Genomic DNA, 27,981 nt, shown 5'->3' with positions numbered 1-27,981 from the left:
TGATGACACCAGGTGTTCGCGAAAAGGGTACGCATGTCTCGTTCCAGCGATAGCACCCGCCAGGCAACAGTAAGTACAAGTAAGGAGGTGTGGCAACACCATGTAAAAGCCATGTTACAGGACAGCACTGCGGACCATGTTCTGAAGGCTCTGAATGTCTATCATTTATTTTGGAATGACTTAACCAGGCCTTTCATGGTGAATCATTGGGACAAAGCTACGTTGAAAGTAAAATGTGTAATAGGGATAAAATTACAGCAACAAAACCTAGTCGATTGTACGATTCGGACTATAGCATGTGTCTTTGAATCACTACCAAAAAGTGATGATACCAGGTGTTCGCGAAAAAGTGAGCACCGGTGGTACCTGTCACAAACACATGCAAAGGAAAGTCAATCGTTCACCTGACTCGGAAACATATGGTACAAATCAAAACAGGGAATTGCGTCGGTGACTCGGGAACATATGGTACAAATCAAAACAGGGAATTGCGTCGGACATGGTACTAATTCTGCCAACTGAAACTGGGTTTTTAGAAACGAACACATAAACTGCACGTCTACCCTACCACCTCGTCACAGGAAGAAGATGGCCTCCTTGGTCTAGTGGGTAGAGCGTCTGCCCAGGAAGCGAAAGGTCGGGGTTCAATCCCCTGCCACGTCATACCAAAAGAAGATGGCCTCCTTGGTCTAGTGGGTAGAGCGTCTGCCCAGGAAGCGAAAGGTCGGGGTTCAATCCCCTGCCACGTCATACCAACAGAAGATTGCCTCATTGGTCTAGTGGGTAAAGCGTCTGCCCAGGGAGCGAAAGGTCGGGGTTCAATACCCTGCCACGTCATACCAAAAGAAGATGGCCTCATTGGTCTAGTGGGTAGAGCGTCTGCCCAGGGAGCGAAAGGTCGGGGTTCAATACCCTGCCACGTCATAACAAATACTTTAAAACGTGGTACATGTTGTTACCCTGCCTGGCATTTACGGGATAAAACAGGGAGTAGTCGGCTCGGAGTCGGTATACTGTGTCATAGTGTCGTATTCATGTTAAAGTGGGCTTCTACAATAAAAGCAGTATAAGTCCGAACTGATACAAGAAGCCACATACACAAGTGCTATATTCTTGAAAGCGACTTTAAAGCTCATTTCAACTCATCTAACCTCACCTCACCTCACAAGAAGAAGACTTACCTTAACATGCGATCTATTACATAATGAGTATCTACAAAATTGTGATGTATCGTCTCAATAATGTTCTTACATTGTTCCTCCAAGAACATGTTTTCCATAACTGTCAAACCCGAAACAAATTATATACCGCGATACTCCACAATATTTTCACCCGATACATGTCTAGTGTATTACGTGACTAGTCATGGCTATTGCAAGAACAACACGTCGCACAAGCATGCTTGCTTGCATATTTGCTCAAGCACCGTTCCTTCAGACCAAACTCGTTCAATAGCGTTGCCATGTTGTTGAACAGCTGCAGCATGGACTTCCTTTCTGTTCTGTGGGAGTACGCGTCCCTGACCTCGACGACGATGACGTGTCCTGGAATGCCTCAATCAGGATGATTCTATATAATTCCGGCCTGAGCTTGGGTTCATCGAGGTCAACATCACAGAGGTATTAGATTCTGCAGCACTTCCGATTACTACTGATTTTTCTTGTAGACGTAATTGGTGCTGAAGACAATGGTAATCCCATGGTTATATTTATTTCTCCTTTTTCGCTGATTTGGCAATTTGGGAGACATTTAACACTCTTCGTGTTCTGTTGTACTGATAATAGTATTTACATAACTATGGAAACGGCAAGCTTCATTTATCATTAATATTGTCTCAGGATTGTTTAGGGATAGATCCCGACACCATAGAACAGAATGTTGTCTCAGAAGTCACTTCAGTGAGTGAGTGGGTGAGTGAATATTGCTTTACGCCGAATCAACAATTTTGCAGCTGTTCACTGCGTCACTATAGTGAGATTACGTATATTTCGATAAGTGTTCATATGAAGTTTTACTTATGTACACATACGTGTGTACATATACGTCTACTTTGGGGAATATGAAACATATTAATAAAAACATATGTCAATATTGTCATAGTTCTAAAATCACTATAATTAATCCATAATGATAGTGGTCATATTTCAATAATACGTTTTGTATTTTTCTCAATATTTTATCTTACAACTAGCCAAACCTAAATATATTTCTGTGGATAATATAAGTCAGTTGCTGTCAATGTAACTGGCCGTCACAAACCAGTGACTCTGGATTATCTAATTCGGCCTGGCTGCCACGCTAGGGCTACGCTCCATCATTTAGTATATATATCAGATAGGTAGGGATATAAAGGATATTACGTGGTCAGTGCACTCGGTAACTAAGGAATAATTGTAATAATAGGATATAGAATCAGAAACTAAGAATACATAGAATGTATAGTTGAGCTTCTATTTTAATTAATATCGATCGTTACAACAAATGTAATGAAACGATATAAATGGCCTTATTGAATACGTGTATTCTTTTTTGTTCCTTACTGAACATTTTGTTATATTCTTACTGAAAAGTGTAGAATCGCACCACTGAACTTGTTTTGAGCAATAATATACTCACCGACAAAAGAGTGAGTGAGTGAGTTGGGTTTAACGCCGCTTTTAACAGTATTCCAGTCATATCGCGGCGTGTCAGCTTAATGTGGGTGGAAAGCCCGAAGTGATGCAGGTCTCAGACGTTTACCACTTCGGTGACACCCACGAGCACGGGTATGGTGCTGACAAACCTAGAAACATAATCGTGGCGAACCAGGATTCGAACCCCCAATCAAAGGTTCCTGGCGTGCCCAACGGACGCAACCCTGCACAACGAATCGCGGCGCCTTAGACGACTGGGTCACCCGTACCCCCCATACAACAAAGAAATGGAATTCAAGTAACAATTGCTTTGTTTAATAAACTAGGTTTTCAGGTCAATGCACATTACTGCAAAGTAGTTACAATGGTAGTACACAACAGAGTATCAGTACACAATTCAATGGCAGTATCCATAATGTTATAGCAAAAAGTAGGTGCCTAAATAGGCCTAAGCTGGATATCCAGCGTAAACAATGAACCCACAATCAAAGGTTTCTGGCGTGCCCAACGGACGCAACCCTGAACAGCGAACAGCGGCGCTTTAGACTCCCCCTTACCACCCCCCCCCCCCCCCCCGGCAAAAGAAAAGCGATTTCCATACATGTTGGTTAATATGAAGAATGACTCATATTCAAGAATATTCAAGAGATATTAGATTGTTTCGATGCACAATGAACATATTATTATGTTGTGTAAACCGACGCTCATTAAAGCATCACATATGACGTCATAGATCCATGACTCGAGATGCACCTTTTGTCTCGTGCAGGATTAGCACGTAAAGTTTTGAAATCACGTGCAACACATCGTGTTAAGAACACACTCTGTGGTAACACTGGTCTGATTGTTAGTTTTGTTTTTAAGTGGTACACGTTGGAAACATCTCTTCGTATATACTTCTCTGTATGTTTCTATAGTTCGCGTTTCTTTTGTCTGTGAGTATATGAACACTTTGTTGACGTAGTCAAACCTCTGTCTTTGTTTGGATGTATTCGATTCCTTCAGCAACTAAACGAGGAGCGCTGACGAGACAATGTGTTATTGTTGTACACAACACGATAATGCAAACTGCCTTGTATATTCGGTATTCACTAACAAAATCGTGTGATTATACGTATGATTCTTTCATAACTTTGTTTTGTTTGTTTGTTCGTTTGTTTCTAACGCCGCACACAGCAATATTTCAGCCATATGACGGCGGTCTGTAGGTAATTGAGTCTGGAACAGACTATCAAGTGATTGACATCATGAACATCGATCTTCGAAATTTGGTTGGTTGGTTGGTTGTTTAACGCCGCACTCAGCAATATTCCTGCTATATGACGGCGGACTGTACGTTATATAATCTGTGATCCTGTGATTGACATGCATCAACCTAATATGGCTCCCTCAGACTTCAATCTCTTCCCAAACATGAAGAGAGCTCTAGCCGGAACCCATTTAGACTCGAACGTTTTGTGACAGACAATCAAGAGTAGGACTTCTACGAAACTAGGACAAAATCCCTCCATCATCGGAGCAAAAGTGTATTAATGTGAAAGGGATTACGATGAAAAATATATAATTTTGGTGACCCTCGTACCTGGGTTGGAACCTGTACGTGACGCCTGTCGAAGACGTTTACCACTTGGTGAAACCCATCAGGGCGGATATGATGCTGGCGCGACTCTGGTCGGGATGGTAACCACAACCAGCGTATCCTTGCAATAAAGGGACGTAAACTCTCACCAGCCTGACGTGCTTATAGACCACCAGGCCGCTGTTTTCAACACACGCCTTGACATGGTTGGTTGGTTGGTTGGTTGGTTTGTTGTATAACGCCGCACTCAGCAATATTCCGGCTATATGACGGCGGTCTGTAAATAATCGAGTCTGGACCAGACTATCCAGTGATTGACATCATGAGCATCGATCCAAGCAATTGAGATACAGTAACATGCATCAACCAAGCTAGCTAAGTCACCGAGCCTGGTCACCCGATCCCGTTAGTCGCTTATTACGACAAGCGGCAAGCATGAGTAGCTGAAGACCTATTCTACCCCGGATGTTCACGGGTCTCAATGTAACAGTTAGAAGTGTAGGAAGAAAGACAATTCAAATGAACATTCACAGAAAGCTATTTATTACATTTGTTCTGTTCTCTGGAAGATAAAGAAGAGTTTTAGACAGTGTGAAAACACTGCGAATCGAGTTACCGGCCACACAGGTCAGCAAGAAAGAAGACGTATCACCACAGACGCAGTGTGAAGTACAGAAGTCATACCCTTGTCATCTCTAAAACAAGTCATATAAACAGACCTTCTGGGACATGTGCGAACATTTCATGACAACCAGAGGTATGGAGTCCTATTCACGGCGACCCGTGAAGATTTCGGGGTAGAATAGGTCTTCAGCAACCCATGCTTGCCGTAAAAGGCGACTATGCTTGTCGTAAAAGGAGACTAACGGGATCGGGTGGTCAGGCTCTCTGACTTGGTTGCTGCATGTCATCAATCCCATTTGCGTGGATCGTTGCTCATGATATGAATCACTGGATTGTCTGGTCCAGACTCGATTATCTGCAGACCGCCGTCATACAGCTGGAATATTGCTGAGTGCGGCGTTAAACAACCAACCAACCAACCAACCTATTGACGGCAGATACATACAGAAATCACGCCTGTCAGCTGCTGAGTCTTAAGCGTCTCACTGCAGATGCCCGTATCTACAGCTAATGAACCCGACACCACCTGATCCCCTACAGGTATTTCAGGGTGAGGTCAGTGGGTGGATATTAGACCATATTATTCATTTGGAGATCAACACTATTAGTTATGGTGTCTTTAGTTGCTGTATACGGTGTCGTATTAGGTTAGCAGAAAAACATATTGAGCGAGGCGTCAGCCGAACCCAGTAAGTCTTCTGCTCACGTAATATGACATCGTATACGGCAACGAAAAACACCATAACGAATTTATTCAGCCGAAAAGTCTACACATCCAACGTGTCATGTCAAAATGAAAACTTAACACTTACAACCATACGTTGACGTGAAGGGTCAAAGGGAGATGGAATATATAAAGCACTAAACTGTGAACTTTCAAACAAGTTATCACGCTTTGATAAATAGTTTGTGATATGTCGTCAAGAATACACCATCGGCAAAGAGAAAGCCACTGCATGGCCTTGATATTCAGTACAGTGCGTTACTTGTATAATATTTATGGTGATGTTTAAACTGCCGATTGTGCAGTTGTGAAAGATGAGCATATTACGTATTGTATGTGTGCTTTGTAGAGACACTTGGTTACTCTGAAACATACTGTCAATATCAAGCTGAGCAAGATCGTCATCACCATCACCATCATCATCATCACCATCACCATCATTGGGGAAATCGGTCATGGCACACGCTTTAGACGTGAAGACTATCGGTGCAGTGGCGTCTGGTCTGGATGCTGGTTGTCTTGGCCTAGACTGTGGTGGTGCGGGTAGTGCTGGACATGTATGAGTGGATGACGTCAGTGGGGCAGGAGAATCTGTGTCCTTTGTTATTGAGGCAGTCAGGGCGCGTCCCATATGAAATCTCTCACTGTGGGTCACTTGTTGGTACACAGCCAGAGATGAGACATATTTGTGGCCTGTCACAGACATTGTGTGGGCCGCTCCAAACTTTTGTTCCGACAAAACACTTGCCCCAGTCGCCCTAGTGGAGTGGTTTGTGTTGATCGCTGACAACTATGCATCTCTGCTGAGCTTTGACATAAATGAGCTGAGCGTTTTCCCCCGACGTCCTTGGGTCTTTGCCACATACGTGGACAGTTGGAATGAAGCGGATTGAGATACTTCTCAACTGAAGCAACAGGACAGTAGATATTGCCAGGAGATTCAGGCATAATTGCAGAAAATGTCTCACGGTCCCTTTCACGGTGAGTTTTGTGAGTTCTTCCTCTTGTTTTTCAACATGTTTCAGACCAGAATGATTGAATTTAATCTTGAACGTATCCTTTGTCATTGCCTGCATGTTTTCTGTTCCACGTCTAAAGAAACACAACCAGATATCAAACTGAAACTTTGTTGAGAAGCCCTGTTGGTGTAGTTGTTGACATAAACAGAGATTGAAACAGCTTTTGTCTGTTGTCTGCTGTGATCATAGGATGGTGGTCAATATTGCCTTTTCCCATTCGCTTTCGTTCAGCCAAGGCAGCTTTGAAATTGCATTAGCATGACTGAATCTGGCATCTTTAATAATATCAATATCTTTGTTGATAAGTGGGGTACCTAGATAGCAATTTAGAGAGTGTCTGAAGTTTTCAAACAACTTGCCTTGTATATAGTGGTCACGGTCCGGTTTCTTCGCAACCACATAGAAATAAGACAACACTACATTCAGACGCATAACGGGGCACGGGTGGCCCAGTCGTCTAAGGCGCCGCAATTCGCTGTGCAGAGTTGCGTCCCTTGGGTACGCCAGAAACCTATGATTGTTCGAATCCCGGTTCACCCCAATTATGTTTCTAGGTTTTGTCAGCACCATACCTGTGCTCGTGGGTTTCACCGAAGTGGTAAACGTCTGAGACCTGCATCACTTCGGGCTTTCCTCCCACATTAAGCTGACACGCCGTGATATAACTGGAATACTGTTAAAAGCGGCGTTAAACCCAACTCACTCACTCAGACGCATAACATCGACATTTTCAAAGTCTAAATCCTGTTCCTTCTCTCTCAAGTAATCTCGAAGGGAGACCACTCTTCAAACCTTAGAGGCCAAACCTTGTTGAAAACTTTAACTATAATCTTTATCAATAAAGTCACGAACTTGACCTAAAATACAGATTAATTTCCTGGATCATCACAATTAATGATAGTAAAACACAAAATAATGTCAAATAACGAATTTCGGTACCAAAATTTCCATGTAAAATATGTGAGGTGGGTGTTGGAAAATCCAAAATGTCTGTTACTGACGGTATACGGTCTCATATTAAGTCAGTATCAACCATCATGGATTTTTACTAACAGTATACGGGCTCATGTGGGTTAGTAGTTCTGCTCTCCGATAGGTCAATCTCACTTTGAGGCATGATATAGATAGTATGCTCCTCTGATAACATCTAGTTACGTGTAATTTGCCTTACCTAAATACCTGGCTGATAAACAAGCCATTCTGATTATTAAGAATGGAGATAAAACATGTTGCATTTGCTTTGTTCTTGCAGGCTTATATCCTGTAGATAAATCGAATGTTGCATACAGAGTGAGTAAATACATCATATGCGATTCCGAGTTTTCTCTACTTGGCATTGAGATGCCCGTATCTATATCTCAAATTCCTAAAATTGAAAAACAAAATCTAATTTCAATCAACGTGTTTGGCTATGATGAAGAAGACGGAGTCGTTCCCCGTTCACAGAATTTCAAGAGAACTGTCGTCTTGCTTCTGAGAAACGTGAAGATTCGGGGTAGAATAGGTCCTCAGCAACCAAAGCTTGTCGTAAGAGGCGACTATCGGGATCGGGTGGTCGGGTTCGCTGACTTGGTTGATGCATGTCATCGATCCCACTTGTGTGGATCGATGCTCATGACATTAATCACTGGATTGTCTGGTCCAGACTCGATTATTTACAGACCGCCGTCATATAGTTGGAATATTGCTGAGTGCGGCGTTAAAGAACAAACCAACCAACTTGTTAGTCAGGGGAATAAGAGACATTACTGTTTGATCTGACATTTTAGGCGTATCATTGGGGACAGGACTTAACTCTGTACATCAACAATGTATTGCCGATGCTGTCTACATGACTTGATTAGGAACGATCTTCTAGAAAACCACATTCCATATTGTTTTAACCATGGTCTTCAAAAAGTGAAATTTCCCAAAAGTGAGGAAGAAAGTTGGCTAACATTTAAAAGCATCCAGAAACAATTTAGGGTTCTATTTGTGATCTATGCAAATTTTGAATCCATTACAAGGAATGTCAGTGGATGTCAACCCGATTCGACCAGTGAAGATCCAGGGTAGAATAGATCCTCAGCAACCCATGCTTGTCGTAAGAGACGACATATTGGGTCGGGTAGTCAGGCTGACTTGGTTGATACATGTCATCGAATCCCAGTTGCGTGTATCGATGCTCATGATCTCAATCACTGTAATTTCTGGTCCAGACTCGATTATTTACAGACCGCCGTCATATAGCTTGAAATGCTGATTGTGGCGTTAAAAAGACACGGGACCCAAAACACAAACAAACTTTATTGATCAAAGTGGACGTAACGCTTGCTCTCTGTTGGGCTTCGATGCCCCACAACCAATGTTAACAAAGGACAAGACCCGCCATATGTGATGCCTCACAAACGCATAATTATGATGTTACTGAAAGGCATGAAGAAGCATAATTATACTAACCACAAATAACACAACGCTGTTGTGGAAACACATATTATTTATTTTGAGTATTCGACAATACAGTTGATACATTTGCACAGGGTAGGTCTATTTAAAAATAGTTTCTTGTTTAACGCCGCACTCAGCAGTATTCCAGCCATATGACGGCGTGAGTCTGGACAAGATAATCCATTGATTGACACCGAGAACATCGAACTACGCAATTGGAATATGTTATGCATCGACCAAATCGGCGAGCCTGAGTACCCAATCCAGTTCGTCGCCTCTTACGACAAGCATGGGTTGCTGAAGACCATTTCTAACCTGGGTCTTTATTTAAAAAGTAGATCGAAGGAAATGAAAGCAATTTCTGGCACAAATGCAAACATGTGGAAATAGTATCAAAACTGCCAACAACATTGGCAGATGCAGATACTCAAATAATAGATCACATTCTTTTTACAAATGACATTTGGTTATAATAATGTAAATGAGAATACTAAGGGCTCCATATGGCAAAAAAGTCGTACTAGATAAGGTCTTTTTGTCACAACCACAGATGCACATATTCAAAATATTATCACGTAGATGGAGAACATTTCAATACCGGGACCAATCAATAACGGAGATTCCTCGTCTCTTGTTTTATGTTTTTTTGGTCAGTTTCTTTTTTGTATTTCTTTCTTACAAAGAATAGTAATTGTGATCATGATGAGTTGAGTTACTTGGTCTTTTTCTATGTACTGTTTTTTATCCAGTGTCAGTAACTGTTGTGACATGTGGTTTACTTGTAACAATGACTGGTTTGAGTTCATATGATGATGATTGATTGGTTTGTCGTTTAACGCCGCTCTCAGCAATATTCCAGCTATATGACGGCGTTCTGTAAATAATCGAGTCTGGACCAGACAATCCAGTGATTAATATCATGAGCATCGATCCACGCAATTGGGATCGATGCCATGCATCAAACAATGCCTGACCACCCGATCCCGTTAGCCGCCTATTACGACAAGCATAGTCGCCTGATACACTGTTAAGATGTAACATAACAATTCATCCATACTACTAAACAGAAGTAAAACTGCTTGTCCATTCGGATCAGTCTGACCCAAACCATTTTGCAGATGAGAGTCAAATAATGCATACGAATCAAAATCCGTAAAAATTCAACAGAGACATCATTACAAGTTACCAAAAGTGACTAGGATATCAATATTGCTTGTTGAAATGATTCTATGAAATTTGTTTTCCCTGCTTCAATATTTGAAGCACCTGTGACGGTCCATAAAACTGATCTGTTATGTAGACAATATCGCTTGAGGCAGTGGCTGCTCGGAGCTTATTATGACCTAAATACCCCTCATAGCCTTCGGTGTTAACTATGTAGAGAGATGTGCCTTCATCCAGCAGATTATCGAGGTCAGTGGAACACGGTACAGACGCAAATAGATTTGCGCCATGGGACACAAATTATATGATAGCGACCAGAGCTACGGCTGTACATTGAATTCCAATAAACGGTTGAAAAATACCGGTTGATGCATATTCGCCGACACACTACTCCGATTTTGCTTTGACTTTGCTACCAAATGTTTCACATGTGGCCATGTGCGGTGCACTGAAAAACAAAACAAACGGGAACTGGGTTTATTCAAAATACGGAATATATATAACTATTCCAAATATTTCCTGTGAACATGAGCATCCAAACAATCATAAGTGTGGTATGTAGAATGTGGAATTCAGCCATATTACATTTAAATTGAGATGTCGTCGTTGTTCATGAATAAGCATATTCAGAACATATTTTATATTATGCTGATATTTACGATCTCCGGAGTACAGTTCTTCTTTTGTACACACCGTGAAAATCAGAAAATTAGTCCTTGAGGAAAAAAGGACATCGGATCACACATAAATGGTTTAATAATGTCAGCTAATGGCCAGAAACGGTCAGATGCATCAATTAACTACATAAAGACGATTTTGAAGTATCTCTTATTGCTGGAAAAGAATAGCATCAACATTCCACGCCATGATTTGCATGTTTTGTTTCCGTAAATGCGTGGCTTGAAATTTCAAATAAACCAACATGTCGACCTACATGTTACAAAATTTACGTTTCCCGTATACTAAGAATAACTACTCACGTGGAATTAGCTCTCCACGTATTATTAGCATAAGGGAGCAGTCCATTCACGACTAACTTAAGATATGTATCGCTATCGTTGCAAAACAATCACATTTCTAAAACAAAAATATATTAATGCATTTTGTTACTTTACTTACACCTAGTATAGTATAGTATTGTATTAGTATATTTTTCTCTCGCTTTCATTGCTTTGGGAAGGAAAACTTTAGCCACATAAAATTACTGCTCCCCACAATTCCCCAGTGCATATTGTCGTGCTCTTCACTGTTGTAGTGAGATGTGTATTTAATTACACATGGTGAATATGTAAAGCGCACTGAAAAGGCCTGTAAAATTCTGCTCTGATTTCAGAATAAGCACGCATGTTTACAAACAAGAGAATAATCTGGTCACGTGATACCCAAATTGGTTCGTGGCAGTGGTGTAGCAGTGGAGTCATCACTGCGCATGTATGTGATTCCCACTCAATAGCGTCGATCAATAGCGGCGCAATTTTACAAGTTTCACAACTGCGTGGTGTGGATACTGTTCTAAACAATTCGTTTAACAGGTAACGCTCGAGACGTAGCAAACTTGTGTAACTATATTGTGAGATGACTCGGTTTACATTTGTGTGGATGATTATACTGTTTTAGCTGGTTATTCCGCCCATGACACTTGGGTTTAATGCATGTTCAAACAACAAGCGTACATAGCCCAGATAATCATTCAAACGTGAACACATGTCGGTCGCTTTTTGCTTAGGCTGTAGTTAACGCATGACCTTCCTCCTTGTCGGTACACAACATGCTCTGCACAATGTGGGTTAGTCGTCCTTATAGATCAACATATTCCTTCAGTTAAAGTGGGCGGTCGGGCAGCCTAGTAGTAAAGCGTTCGTTCGTCACGCCAAAGACCTGGGTTCGAATCCGGACATAGGTGCAATGTGTGAAGCGCATTTCTGGTGTCCCCTCCTTGATATTGCTGGACTATTGCTAAAAGAGGCGTGAAACCATACTCACTCACTCACTCTCAGTTATAGTAAGTTCTTAAAAACATATCTCCTGATATTTGATTGTCTCAGAAATATAAAAGGGTAGAAGTTCCTTCTTATATGGCTATATAGTTAATATGGCTATGAACTCCCATAATTGGAAGTACATTATCTTTTTATTGTTATTAGTAATTAAACCACATGTTCAACTTGATCAGTGATTTCATGTTCTTTATACTAAAATAACCGGAATTATTTCACGTTTGAAATGTACTTAGGTTTTTTTCTGGACCTGTCCATTATAACTGAGTGTAGTCGAATTATCCCACTTTGCCACAATGTAGTATAAATCGTTATATAGGTCATTATGACCGGTGGCATCTGTTGTGATTGGTCTGAGATTTTTCACTGTGGGAATTGTGTGGAGCAGTTATTTTAATGTGACAAAAGTTGTCCTGCTCAAATTAATAGAAGCATGAGAAAGATATGATGAGAAATGAATATACATATACATAGATACACATCTATATCTATCTCTGATAAGAAAATATTTTAGAGAAAAAAATTCAAATATCTTAATATTGTCATATACAAATAATAAAGGAGCTATCTATGCAAGGGGCGGATTTAAAGGTTTGGTTAGGGGTGGGCGGTTGAAGGGGTGCGGGTGTGTTGCGTCCCTGGAACACACTAGGAAACCTATGATCGCCCTGATTATGTTTTTAGGTTTGTCAGCACCATACCCGTGCTCGTGGGTTTCATCGAAGTGGTAAAAGTCTGAGACCTGCATCACTTCGGGCTTTCCTCCCACATTAAGCTGACACGCCGTGATATAACTGGAATACTGTAAAAAGCAGCGGTAACACCGAACTCACTCACTCACACTCACATTCTTACATGTTCAATTTGTCATTTCCGCACATTGTTATCTATAGGGCCACGCACCATCATCATTCGACTGACGTAGAGGGTATTTTGTGTGACGTAGACGTCTTTTGAGTGTCACTAGTTTATTTGGGGAATTAGCACCGTGAAAAACAAAGAGGTCTGCTAAGTTCTTGGTGTTTAATCGGTGGAAGCGTTTATGTTTCGGAGGTGAGTCCACGGCGCACAGATGACAGGTATCGTCTGCCTGTCAATGTACGTCAAGGGAATTCCCTTATGACGTCACGGGAAAACACCCGACGCTTTCTATCTTCGACAGAAGAGAGCTCCCTGTCTAAGCCGCGACAGCTGTCGTCTCTGGGACACGGCTACGATAGGTTTAAGAATAGCTCTTATGGCAGTCGTAGTTTTGGTCGTAAGTCGCTAAGATTTGTCTTAGCTAAGACAGCTTGGTTAACAGGCCGCCTTTACTTCTTCCAGGCTATCTATATACCCACGACAGAGCATATATACTAAGTTGCAGGCAAGACATTGTTAAGAGTATGTGTCTCTTAATGTAGGGACTTACTTGTTATTGACATTGGTACACATACTCGTATTGGTATATACCGTGCAACTAGTATACTAATACACAAAAATACCTTTGCGAAGAAAGCATTGTCAGCTACATATTTAGTCAATGATAATTTCCACAACGCTACGATACAGTCGAAATTGACCTAACCTACACCTAACGTATGAAGATCGTAGCTGACAGAATAAGTTAACATTTAAAGTCAATAATAACTGACCTTGAAGAACAGAGAAGGCGGATGAGTTCTTGGCGTTCAGTCGGTGGAAGCAGAGTGAAGTTGCTACCACCGACCGCACCATATACTAGTATACAACTCAGGCCTTCATTAAATTACATAACTAAAGATCACAAGGTGTCTGCGGTTGATCAGATGTAACCATGGATGGTTGTGTCATTGTTTGAGGTTATGTTCAAGTAGGTTGTCATCTTGCCTAACTGACCCTTATCTCCCAGTCGGACTGACCATTTGTGCCGGCCCTGTGACGTGAAGTTAACCGACTAATCACTGGTTCCCTTTGTGTCAGCATGCCTGGGCATACTAGCATAATGGGCCACTATCCCACAGCTGGAGCGACCGTGTGTTTAGCCGCATATGTGAAACATAGAATATCTTGTATGCGGCGGTCAGTTAGTGCGTTCACTACATTGAATTTACTTTGAGAATAGTCATATTAGTTTACCGATATTAGTTGATTAACCTATATTTTCTAATGGGAATTTGGTGTTACAAGAAAGCTATGACACGACAATGTATTCCGACCTGCTTTGCAATGTTGTTTCAGAGTGGGACGGAAGGTCACAGTGTGTGATACTGGCATCGTGGCTTGACACGGGACCTTTACACCGGTGTATGTGAGTAGATGTTTGCAAACACCATAACGTATGCTAAGGGTAGAGCTACAGTGTTGCCGAATGCCGGTAGGACAGAACACTCCAATCCTTTTCACGAACACATTATGTAATCATTGATTTTCTATAATTTTGTCTATTCATATAATTGTCACCGCTATTTTGCCTTTTACGCCCAATGGAATCTGTTTCGGCGGATAATTGAGACTGGTTATTCTCTGGCATTGACGTTTTATATTGTTGGCCTTGACCTTCTCCCAGTTGAGGCGCTTAAGAACAGCACATGTACCGACATTCTTTTCAGACTTTTTACTTTTTGCTTCGAAACCAATACATGCCCAGAAACGCGGCGCTCTAGTGTTATTAACTCGATTAAAAAAACTGATACCAATCCACGTGATCCGTTAAGTTATCGAGGTATTTCCCATGTAAGTTATACGCCGATGTGTTAAACACTCTTTTAAACCGCTGGTTAGAAACTAGTAACGTTCTTGCTGATGAACAAAACGGTTTTCGTTCTAAGCGAAGTAATCAAGAGCATATATTGAGTTTATTTTCCGTTATCAATAATAGACAATCCACATATGTTTGTTTCATTGACGCGATGAAGGCGTTTGACAAAGTGAATCGTTCATGTTTATGGTATAAACTTCGTCGGCTTGGCGTCAATGGTAGATTTCTTCATGCTGTGCAAGCAATGTATGATATCACCTGGTCACGTGTAAGGATAAATAATTGCTTAACAGATCCGTTTCCAGTAACTTCTGGAGTTAGACAAGAATGTGTTTTCTCCGACATTGTTTTCTGTGTTTATTAACGATCTCGCAGAGGACATTAATAAACTTAAGTGTGGTATTCAGGTAGACGATAATATGTTAAGTATTTTACTGTGCGCGGACGACGTAGCTTTGATGGCTGCAGACGAAATCTCCTTACAGCGTATGTTAGACTGTGTCTCTCGCTGGGTATCACAATGGCGTTTAAAAGTAAATGTGAAAAACACTAATGTTGTTCATTTAAGGCCGCCATCTGTTAAAAGATCGGAATTTTTCTTTACTATTTGCTCTTCTCTAATTGACATTATTAACGCATATAAATATTTAGGATTTTGGCTTCATGAGCATTTGGATATCACTTATTCTGTTAAGGAATTGGCAAAATCAGCAAATTGAGCTCTTGGTGTTCTTATCTGTAAATTTAAATTAGCAGGTGGTATGTCATTTTCAGTTTTTAATAAACTGCATGATAATCTTGTTCAGCCTATACTTTCGTACGGTTCGGCTATCTGGGGCCTCAAGCAATTCAGCTGTATTAATTCTGTTCAAAACAGAGCTGCTCGTTTCTTCCTTGCGGTTAACAACAAAACTCCAAATTTATCAGTCCGTGACGAAATGGGGTGGACGAGCCCACTTACTAAACAGCATATTGAAATATTTCGTTTTTGGCGGCGAATTCAAGCGGTCGATCCTAATAGACTTCTTTATTGGATTAGTAAATGGTCTACAAAATTCCGTAAATCCTGTGTAAACAATGTTTTGGATTCGCTTAATAGTTAAGATCTAACTGTCTCTGACGGTCTGCACTTAACCCAATTCGATTTTACCCGTTTAAAATATAAGCTATTAGCGTTAGATGAGCATAATTTGTATTCAGAATTGTGGAATGATAGAGGTTTACAAAATGAAAATAAGCTTCGTACTTATCGATTGTTGAAACACTCGTCTGCTGAACACCATGTTACATGTACTATGAACAGGTCTCATCGTAGTATCCTTAGCAAGTTACGCTGCGGCACATTACCCTTACAAGATGAAATTGGTAGATTTGCTAAACCTATCACACCTTTACACGATAGAATTTGTAAATTATGTAATAATAAAGCTGTAGAGGATGAGATACATTTTCTCATTAACTGTCCATTTTATTCTGACTTAAAATATGATTTATGGTCGAGAATTATAAAGTCTGATCCCATATTTATTTAATTCTCTCCTGTGGACCAGTCTGTGTTCTTATTGAACTGTAACACGTATATAACACCTCTTGCCGCACTATTTCAAAAATGTTTGCACGTAGGCAACTTTTCCTTACTTTAAACTGTAATTCATTTTTATTGGGCTTTGCAATCCTATAAGTTATAATTCTCTTATATAAATAATGTTTTTGATTGTCCATTGTGTCTCATGGCCTGATGTTGTATGTTTTTACGCAAGTTTTTATGTCTATTGTGTACACATACAACATGTTTGTTTATGATCAAGAAATCATTCAACAAATAAAGATTGAAATATCATGGTACACAATGATTCGGTGACCCCTGTTGGAACTCAATTTCACGATGAACGGATACAGGCATATACTCATGGACACAATGTGCGCGAGGTGCTTGAAGACTTGTGTTTGGATGTATCGTGACAGATGCACATCATTATCACAGAGCACAACACCATTTGGTACTAATGATTGCAACCAAATGCACGTATGCCCCCTCGGCGTCAAAGACGTCGTTAAACGACTGAAAAAATAGGCAGATGCATAGGCATGTTTGAAACTGGGTCACCACACTATGAACGTTGTAAACGTCTTTGGTATCAGCAAAAGTGAGATCAGCAGGGCATGGAATCTATACCAGACCTTTGAACAGCTTCACAGCAACATGCAGGTGGTCGACAGCATTCCGCCACAAACAGGTTTCTCCTGATTGCAGCCGGAGGTCATCACGTCGTGACTGCCATCACACTCAGAAATGACCAGCGGAATGCCAGGGGCGTTAACATTTCTATTCAGTGCGTAATCGTCTCTGTGAGGCTGGTTTCCCTTCACAAAGGGCAAACATTCGCATCCCAATGACCAGAAATCACAGACAGGCACGTATGGATTTGGATGAAGATTGCGTCAATTGGACAGTTCTGAACTCCTGTACTTTTCACTGATGAATCGCAATGCTGATTGATCAAATGAAGCGATATTATGCCACGCTGCTTCATTGTTGAGAACAATGCGCTATAACGTTCGCTATGGTTCACATTCAAATATTGATTACATTATGCCACCCGAATTATGGCATGAGTGGAGTTCATTGAACGTCATTTTGAGCAGTATTCCATTTATATCACAGCGTATCAGCTTGATGTGGGAGTTAAGACCGAAGCGTTGCAGGCCTTTGATTTGAACCTGGGATTCCAACCCACGATCATAGGTTTCTGGCCCAAGGGAAGCAACTGGGCCACCCGTGCACCACTACCACCCCCGCCCAAACTCCACCCTGGCTAGATAATTTGGAATTCCCCGAGCCCGTCCGCCATTCTCTAAATTGTGAATATTTTCAGAACGCAAACCCTTAGCTAGAGACATGGAGAAGCAGAGCATGTATCCAGGAGTTGTTCTTGTTGCCTCCTTTACGACGATGCTCCTTGGTCCATCCCTTCCCTATGCAAGCGGAGTAATCCACGTAGCTTTGCTCAACGAGTTCCAGGAGGATGTGACGATGACAGCATGGATGGGATCTCTCTTTTCCTGTATGTTTGCTCTGACAGGTAAGGAACTGACTAAATTGATCATGCAATAACGATACAAGTTACAAAAAGTAATCACTGAGGTATTTATGTTACGTTCCTTAACCACTGCTCATGGTTTACTTCGACACTTTTTGTACATATTTCCTATCCATTTTAGGTCGAATTGACAGTTAACTTTATTTGCACTAAGGCCATCAGACCCATAGTACAAATTACAATTTGAGAGAGAATTATTTCTTAAGGGAAGATAAACAAGTAATTTATCTTTCTGTAAAAAAACACACCATACTACAGGAATCTGGCAAAGTTTAACATGACATTAGCATTTGTAGAAATTGTTTGACATATTCTTTGTAAATAATAATATATATCATTTACAGTTTTGGGAATTAAATATTTCCGCTCACTTTCTTAGTGCACACAGTGGTATATAACATATACTTCACCGTCATATACGTGCAGCGAAAATATTGCTATTGTTATGTAACAAGCAAACAACCAAAAATCCTTCTTTGGCTGCTGTGCTCTTCAGAGTTCGAAAATGTATCGGCGAGATTACATAGGGATTTGTTTGGAGGGAAATACATTGTGTCGTGTTTTTCGACCGAAAATACCTATATAGTTATATGTAGTTCGATAAAGGGATCCTGCTAGGATCTTGACATTGAAATATATATCGACAGAATATCAACAAAACAAAATGTTTGAAACGCCTCCTCATGTATTGTTTCACACATGCTGTCATCCCCTTCAGGTCCAATTGCCAGCTTGGTTATCAACGTGTTTGACTGTAGAACATGTGTGGTGATGTCTGGACTCTTGATGATGACTGGGTTTGCGACCAGCTATCTGGTGACCGAAATAAGGATATTGTTCTTAACATATTCCCTAATTGCAGGTATGTACGGCTGAAATGGGCACACTGCTATTTAGTGATTTCTTAACCCTTAACTGTTTGTGTCAGCCAAGGTGATGTTTTTCTTTTTAATTTCTTGTTGACCGTAAAGCTATAGCGGATGTGAGAATGAGAAATAATGAAGTGCATGCCAAAAGCTACTAAGATGTGTTTCCTTAAGCAAAACATTCGAAACTTAAAGTTGTCTATTTTAAACATTTGTATCTTACTGCAAATGTCACGATTCAAATGGTAATGGCAATGTTATATATTGTAAGTTTACGGTAACTGAAAGGCTCACATAAAATGAAGGTACTCGGACATAAAAAGGGTATTATCAATCTAAATGAAAATTACAACTGCTTATTGTTATTGTTTTAGCAGGGCGGTCGGGTAGCCTATTGGTTCAAGCGTTCGCTCGTCACGCCGAAGACCTGGGTTCGATTCCAGACATGGGTACAATGTGTGAAGCCCATTTCTGGTGTCCCCCGCCGTGATATTGCTGGAATATTGCTAAAAGCGGCGTAAAACCATACTCACTCACTATTGTTTGTAGCCTGAGGGACACAATAACCCAAAATAGCTAAACAATATGAAGTGTTAATGAACCACTAACAAATAGTCATAATACCAGGTGTAAACGAATAGATAAGCATATCCCTCCTCACTAGGGACACCCATCACAAACACATGCAAGGACATGTCAGATGTTCACCTAAACAATTTACATCCATATCCCTGACTGTTGAATGATTAAACATCGATTTGCTGCGCCAGGGAATGGGGGGTTATCATTTTATGTTTGTTTATGCTGTTCTATAGAAACTGTTCATATAGCAGTCATTGGCAATTTAATAAGAGTGCTTTGTGGAAGGACCGCCTCTGTTGTCTAGTGGTAGAGCGTCCGCCCTGTGAGCAGAAGGTCCAGGGCTGGTTCGCGTCATACCCACAGGCGTTGAAATGGGATAAGGATTGTTACCCTGCTTGGCGCTCGGAATGAAGGGGCTAAAACAAGGACTGATCGGCTCGGTATCCATGTTAAACTGCGGCATTGTATCTCAGTGGACAAACGCCATAAAGTCGGCATGCACGTGGCTATATAAGTGCAATAATCTTGAGCGCAACGTTAAACCCCATTTCACCTCACTTCATTTTGTGGAAACTTAAGACATTATTGCAATGTTTAAGTTTCATTAGTCAAGTGAAAGGTTGTCGGATGGGAGGATAGATGAACTGATATTATGCCAGTGAGTGTTGGGTCTCCTTATTGTGTTTAATGTCCTCTGTATACAGCACTTGATAAAATAAAAATAAAATGATAAAATAAGAAACGATTGTGATATGTTGCCATTCATACTTCAGGTCTTGGCACAGGTTTGGCACAAGCCGGAAGTGTTGTCATTATTGGATACTACTTCCCTGACAAACCAGGACTGGTTACAGGCATATCTATCTCAGGAGTTGGACTTGGTATATTCATACAACCCCCACTTTTTCAGTATCTGATGGAAACATATGGAGTCAACGGCGCCTTTCTTATCATTGGAGGAATGACACTTAATGCATGTGCTGCTGGATTGCTTATGCGACCCCCTGAATTTGAGCGCAAGAGAACACAACAAGCTGGGAAGGGTCAACCCTCTCAGAGAAAGATTACGTCAATATGTAGGGATCTAACGAGGTTCCGTCATGTTGTGAGTAATGTTTCATTTATATTCTTTTTATGCAGTGTACTGTGCTTTTCAATTGCTATATCAACGGAATATCTCTTTCTGCCGGATTTCTTTATAAAACAGGGATCTACATTCCAGGAAGGAGCCTTTGTTATATCAGCTTCAGGCATAGGAAGTATCGGCTCACGTGTTCTCATAGGATTTGCTCTGACTGATGAGAAGATTGACAGTGCAACTGTGTATTCCGCTGTGAATGGCATAGTAGCAATTTGCACGTTTCTACTGCCACTGTTCAACACATCCTCTGTTCTGAGAATAGTTTATGGCTTCATTCTTGGACTGTATACTGGAGGCACGTGGGTATTCCTTCACACCCTGACACTTGAAATTCTTGGACTTCAAGACTTCGCCACAGGTGTTGGTGCAACTTTATTTTCTTGTGGAGTCGGCTATCTTACAGGTCCCCCAATTGCGGGTACGTACATATACATTAAACTAACAGACAAATTGCCATACCACTTGGTGTCTCCAAATCTCAGCACCATACATTAATATCAGAACAATTTTCTTATCAAGTATAACAGAAAATGCTTATTGACGATCACAGTTTTACAGGCCTTATATAATTAGTCCAAATTTATTTGGTAGTGAAAAGAAGTCACAAATATATATAGGCATTAACAGTTTTCCTACGCTCACCATTAAAAGACCATTTGTCATGTTTCCACAAGGCGCCTCCCATTTTAAAAACAATAATGTCATTCTTCTCAAGATTTATACCCATACCTCATTTATACGTCGTAAGAGTATAAATAAATAGAGGTTATCACGCGAGTGTGTTTGGGGATGGTAAATATCCTGCATTAGGAATAAACATTGTATTTAGCGAGCCTTGGCCTTATTCAAGGCGGGTTCGATCCTTGTTCACGTTTAGTACCCTTTCTCTGAAAAGTATCAAAATGAATCTCGTAATAATGACTCATTTCAAGCTTTTCTTTCAAGAAATTGCATAGTTTTTCCCTGGCCTCATACATTTCGTCCTTCCCGACAGTTTCAATGCCGAAACAAAGATTATGTTTCCTCTATCTAATTTACTTTCTAAGGCCGCAAAATATCTTAATTGATTGTTTGAGACAATCTTTTGCATTTCATCCGGCCGTGAGCTCACACATGCATTATTTTCCTTAACTGTCAGTTTCAGGGGTGTCAGTGTTTCACTCAGTGTTATCATAGTCGTTGTTAAATGTCATACTTCTTCAATAGAGTCCTTTAATGAGGCACTGGCGATATCCTGATCTTCTTTCTCTGTTCTGTATTTCTTGCCGACCTTGGCCCTGAATCTAACCCCATATCACCAGTCATATAGAGTCTCTCTTTTACGCTTGTAAAACTCATATAGATATTGTTCATAAAATGGGTAGTTGTTGATAACACAAGTTCCAGTGAGTCCACAAAATCATTGTTAATGTTGTAAACAACGCTTGCAACCTGCAGCTGATCTCCGTGTCTGGTGTCCATTGTGCATCAGCTGAGTAGTCTTTTACTCTGTAGCCATCCAAAAAGCGTTTCAATTCTTCATGTTCTTCTGGATTCTAAATGTCCATCGAAGACTTTGTAAGAACCATCTGTTTCAAAGCAAATGAAAACCATAAAGGAAGATTCGAAGTAGATGTATTTGTCATGTTCCGAATAGTCTTCTCCTTTAAGCACACGTCTGTACTGTTTCAGGAGCCATATTGGAAGCAAGCGGGTCGTACTACAGCGTTTTCCTCCTTTCTGGTATGTCACAGTAGGACTGTACGCAGTTGCGAATTGATATATACTTCCACACCAATGGTGTATAATCAGTGAAAGTTGAGTTATAACGTATTTGTTTCCTTGGAGTCAGCGAATACTGGAGATCATTCTGGAGCTCATATTGCTTTCATCAATTGATGTGAGACTACGCAGAACATTGTTTGTGTTTGTAATATATATATACAAAAATGAGGTAAATGTTCACTCGGTGTACATGTAATATATAATAAAATAATAAAGTCCACGTTAGTCCATCATCTTCTTTATATCAGTTTCATATACATATGAAACTGATATAAAGAAGATGATGGACTAACGTGGACTTTATTACTTTAATATATATATATATATATATATATATATATATATATATATATACATACATATATATATATATATATATATATATATATATATATATACATACATACATACATACATACATACATACATACATACATATATATATATATATATATAGAATATACAGTAATATATATTATATTACCAGTGAAATGTTGAAAGACTTTGGAACGTTTCGTTTCAGGTGCAATGTTTTTCTCGACCACTGTCTTCGGATTTCTGTCAACTCTCAGCAAGCGGACACTGCCACAAAGAGGAGACTTGCATCTAAACGTAACGATACCCAACAAGGAAGTTGCTGCTGAAGCGGCATTAATAGAAGCATCGATACGAACGTCTGAAACAACACAAACACCAAGTGAGTGTTGTGCTGCCAATACTACTGAAGCGACAGTAATGGAAGTACTGATCCCAACAACTGACAGAAAACAAAAATCGAAGTGAGTGTGGCCTTGATGACTACATTGACGCGGAATAAAGATACCAACAACTGAAACAGAAATCCAAGTCAAGTAATGATGGTGATTATACTGAAGCGGAGGAAATCAAGCAGCGATATCAACAATTGAAAAACAACAACTTTTGTTCAAACTTAACACTTCCTCATCTACCACTATCCCTGACCCGTGAAGATATGGGGTGGATTTCGGTTGGTCAGGCTCGCTTACTTGGTTGATGCATGTCATCGTATCCCAATTGCGTGGATGCATGTCACCGTATCCCAATTGCGTGGTTCGATGTTTATGATATCAATCCCTGGATTTTCTGATCCAGACACGATTATTTACAGACCGCCGTCATATAGCTGGAATATTGCTGAGTGCAACAAACAAACAAACAAACCTTGCTTAGCCTCCGCGCAATCATGGTAACTGTACATCCGTGTACTGCGTAATAATGCTTGTCGCGACCCCCGCCTGTATGGGCGAGTTATAAAGCTGCGCCCGTATTTTACTCTTAAGCCTTATGTTATTATTCGTTATTATTATTCCAAATTAAATTCATGCTTAATTTAATTTGTGGGAGGTTAAGCAGTTAACGCATCTCAGTGGAGTTGTCCCCTCTTACACCAGTGTGTGGCTGGAATCATAAACCGTTCGCGTAATGCTCCTGACTACATCAAGCATCTTTCCGCGCACACCAGACAGCAGAACAAACGTGCCCCCAGATGAAATAGTAACAATCCCGAAGTTCATCTGCACTGAATCAGACCCTGAAGCAACCTTCACGGGAAATAAGTACTTAACTTTTACATTAGCCAGAGCGTAAAACGATCATGTTAATTTTTGTTATGGCATCAATGTTTGACAAAACTGATCTACATACATGTAGATGTGCATATATGTCTGACTACCCCCCAGGGTAAACCTTTATTTTATGTGCATACATTAAAATGGTATGTTTCGGGCTGCTCCTAATACAATTGTGAAGACATGTATGTAACTGACATCATGTACAAGAACTAAGAATGCCATAAAACAGCATGCCAAGTGAACAGTTTGTTCCATCGAAATGTCTTGAACACAGGCTTTTAATCGATTATGTTTACACATGCTTCTATTCTATTTATACAATGTACATACAGATATCTTAACCTCACAGGTATGACCTTTTTAGGATAATGGCCAGGAACTACTTGCTTCCCCCATATACTGTGCCATAAAAGTAGGGGATAGTTGGAATCATCAAGACATTATCTTCCGATCTATATGGTATTGCAAACGGAAATGACATGATCATATCCGCTGGGGAGTAGGCGATCAGATCTAATCGTTTCTAATGGTTGGTGTGATGAGATGGTGGCGCACCAGGTCGTTAAATAGGCCGGAGTCATATTCGAAATTTGTGTTTTGCAGCAAACGTTACTAATATCATGTAAAACTACCTCTGTTGGCCAGACATGCAACAATTCGTCGAGGCATTTTTCTGATGAGTTGGCCAATGTCAGCGGGAGTCATCCCACAGATACTATTCCGACCCTCAATGGTCACGGGACAAGCAGTGTCAGAGGTGGTTTTTTTCGAAAAACCATGACGGGTCTCGGAAATGGTAAGTTACACCAAGAACCACTGGTGAGCTGACATAGCACTCTGGTAGTCTGGATCTATAGTTATGCTGTCAACATCTGGTGACCTTGATAAAGCTCACATCGTGTGACGTTCAATCCCAATTCTATCATACTCGAATTTGATTGGGCAATCAATAAAAACACAAAACAAGTATACATAATCAATTTGAATGGAAATAAATGCGTCTGATTTTATGAGCGCTTCACTGAGCACTTATAGAACCGCCAACGATGTCGCGCTTCCGTTTGATCACCAACATGTCTGATATCAACACAACAGACGTGATGGTTTCCGGACTTGTCTAAATCGGAAATTATTCCGATGTATTTGGTCCGAACTTGGCAGAATTCAGTGATGATGAGATCAACCCTATCCTGGCCAACCTAAACAGTTCTGGTGAAGTAAACCCAGAAACTTCAGTATAATTTAACTTCTTCAAAATAATTTAATCGAATGAAAATATCGTCCGCTTTTAATGTGTAGGTCTACCTAATCAACATATTTATTTTTGAAATATCGTTGTAAATGTTTCAGTAAAAGATAAAAAAAAAGTTCTTAATCATTTTCCACCCTTTTTTATAATCAGAAATTGGAGAGAATGAACAACCTACAATTGCACCAACAATGCTGATAGAGTAAGAAATAACAATAATCGGCGTTGACAAATTGAACTTGGGTAGGATAACTAAAGATTATAAAAATAATTATTAATAATGAAACATTGAATCACACTTTTGTCTCGGAAATACAATTATATTATGTTTTCCTCAACAGTTATCCGAAAATCTCCTTAGCATATGAGCTTTTCTTTACACAAACTTAATTACAATGTGTAAACAATAGCACAATAGGAATTTTTAAGTAACAGCAAAATTGAAATATATATTTGCATACCTGGTAAACGGTATGTTTGTTTCTCTTTAGAATGGCTGACACAACATGAGTTATCCGATACGTTTGAAACATTTCCTGCAGAAGAATTGGCGTCACACCTTAGACACTATTACACCTTAGACACTATTATGCGGTAGGAACTTCCGACGGACGATTCTATGACACAAATCCTCTTTTTTCCGCATCTGATGGACGATCCATCGGCACCTGAGATCACCACCATTTCAGAGAAATATCAATATTTTGCAGGACATTGAGTTCCACAGCACCAATAATGTTTTCCTAGGCATGCTTAGGAAAATCAAGACCATATACCGTATCAAAACAAAGGACTCTGCAGGGTTGCTGATTTATCAACACACTGTACATAAACTCGATGCAGTGGTCCTCCAGATAGCTTCCAGCAGTAAAGAACCATCAACAAAATCAACACCGGCATTGAGATTATGACCCACATCCTTGGCTCGTTTCTTGACATGCTTCTCAAGCGGATCATCAAACAAATAAATGTGTGCACAAACTAATTCTATCACGAAGAGCATCCACGTTAATCAAACCACGCCCTCCCATTATGATTGGTAAATGTAAGTGATTGAGGGAAGAGCAAGGATGGTCGGATCTATTGTCTGACATTATTCTTCGTGACAGGGTCTCAATACCGTGACATTTTTGTTTCATCAAATCAACAACACCAAAAGAATATAAAAGGTCGGGTACAGCATAAGTATTTGTGGCTTTAACTTTGTTGCGAGAACAACGCTCTGAAATCAGGTTTTTCTTAGAGTTTGTCCCTAACCTGCATCCCTAAGTACGTATAGGCCTGATCTTCCACGAGATGGTTCTCCCCCAATAAAGCTAACGTATCCTCCCTCATCTACCTTGCCACGTTTCAGACGAAGAATGTTGTACTTGTCGATCTCAAAGGACAGGCCAATATCATTAGAAAAGGTGAGTAAGGAATATTGGGGATCCGTGCTGAGCAGGTCCAGGATCTTCTTCTTCTTGTATTATATACCGCAGGTATCCAGGTACTCGTATCTGCTCAAATGCGATTGCTTACGTTCCCCGACCAGTGGTTCCATATTCATTACTGTCATCATTCTCAAATTCCAGGCAAAGATGCCTACGGGCGCAAGAGAATTTAACATCCACCTCAAATATCGGGTACCCATTCCCTGCTGGGTGAACAGAGGCACATTTTAACTTCACTTGCCCAAGGAGGCACCACTGTCACCGTCGCTCGAATCTACCCATGTCACGGTGTAGTGAAAGCTCTGCTCCCAAGCTTTGTTTCCGGCACCGCTCGGCAAAGTCCGGCAGTCGTCGTTGTTCAGTGTCATTACATTCTGTGTTAGTGAAATAGTGGCCGGACTATTTCATTCTTTTGTGATCTAATGGCACTCTAAAACCATGCATTGACTTGATGTATGTTATCTCTTATATGTTCGCAACCTTATTCGTGTATTGAAATTCTTTTGTAACTATGAGTTTCAAACATATATATGTACACTCAGATAGTTTCAAAATCCAAATTGCAGGCTATTATTGACCGAGTCTAAACATACTTTAGCTCAACAGGGGTTTAGATAAAAAAAAGGTCATACGATGGTAAAGGAATAGAAATGACATCCTCACAGCATGTTCACTATATTCGTAAATACGCAACAAAATATGTCGAGTTGTTGGCCCTAACACGAGTTGGCCCTATAGCGAGTGTTAAACATGCCTGTAATATCGATTGAGATTACTGCATATTTCTACATGCAATGGATCTTTGGAAGAGTCTCGGTAGCAAGTGAGTGAGTGAGTGAGTGAGTTAATGCTTTACGTCACATCGGCAATATTTCAGCCATAGTAGCAAGTGAGTGAGTGAGTGAGTGAGTTGGGTTTAACGCCGCTTTTAACAGTATTCCAGTTATATCACGGTGTGTCAGCTTAATGTGGGAGGAAAGCCCGGTCTCAGACGTTTACAACTAATATGAAACCCACGAGCACGGGTAAGGTGCTGACAAACCTAGAAACATAATCGGGGCGAACCGGGATTCGAACCCATAATCATAGGTTTCTGGCATGTCCAAGGGACGCAACTCTGCACAGCGAATGGTTGAAAAGTAGAAATGTTCTCTTGTTGACATTCTTATGTGCATTAGTTTGTCACACAGTTGAGGATACCGACAGTTTTCAATCTTCAAAGGAAACTGTCATGTTAGCAAGATGTGTGGAGTTTCTATATTTTGCTGTCCTTCCCACAAACATCAGAGATATCATTTGCAATATCCGTACTCACGTATTTCATATCTGATAGCAAAAACTGTGTTAATGTACTTAATTCCACCTCA

General features: G+C 40.4%; 1 protein-coding gene and 1 pseudogene across 1 annotated transcript; one reads left to right on the top strand and one right to left on the bottom strand.

Moving 5' to 3' along the window:
* Positions 1–1,359: 1,359 nt before the first annotated feature.
* On the bottom strand, positions 1,360–13,883 carry LOC139448681 (uncharacterized; annotated as a pseudogene).
* A 480-nt stretch (positions 13,884–14,363) lies between these two features.
* On the top strand, positions 14,364–23,372 carry LOC139448379 (monocarboxylate transporter 12-like). Its single transcript, XM_071229923.1, has 6 exons — positions 14,364–14,436; positions 17,763–17,969; positions 18,706–18,849; positions 20,209–20,994; positions 22,248–22,298; positions 22,864–23,372. Exons 2-6 carry the CDS (start codon positions 17,786–17,788, stop codon positions 23,121–23,123), a joined length of 1,425 nt encoding a protein of 474 aa, XP_071086024.1. The 5' UTR covers positions 14,364–14,436; positions 17,763–17,785; the 3' UTR covers positions 23,124–23,372.
* Positions 23,373–27,981: the final 4,609 nt, after the last annotated feature.

Source organism: Haliotis cracherodii, unplaced genomic scaffold, assembly GCF_022045235.1.
Source record: "Haliotis cracherodii isolate W230 unplaced genomic scaffold, xgHalCrac1.p SCAF_7, whole genome shotgun sequence".
Classification (NCBI taxonomy): domain Eukaryota; kingdom Metazoa; phylum Mollusca; class Gastropoda; order Lepetellida; family Haliotidae; genus Haliotis; species Haliotis cracherodii.
Note: the sequence above shows the minus strand (reverse complement) of the source record. Positions and strands in the feature narration are given on the sequence as shown.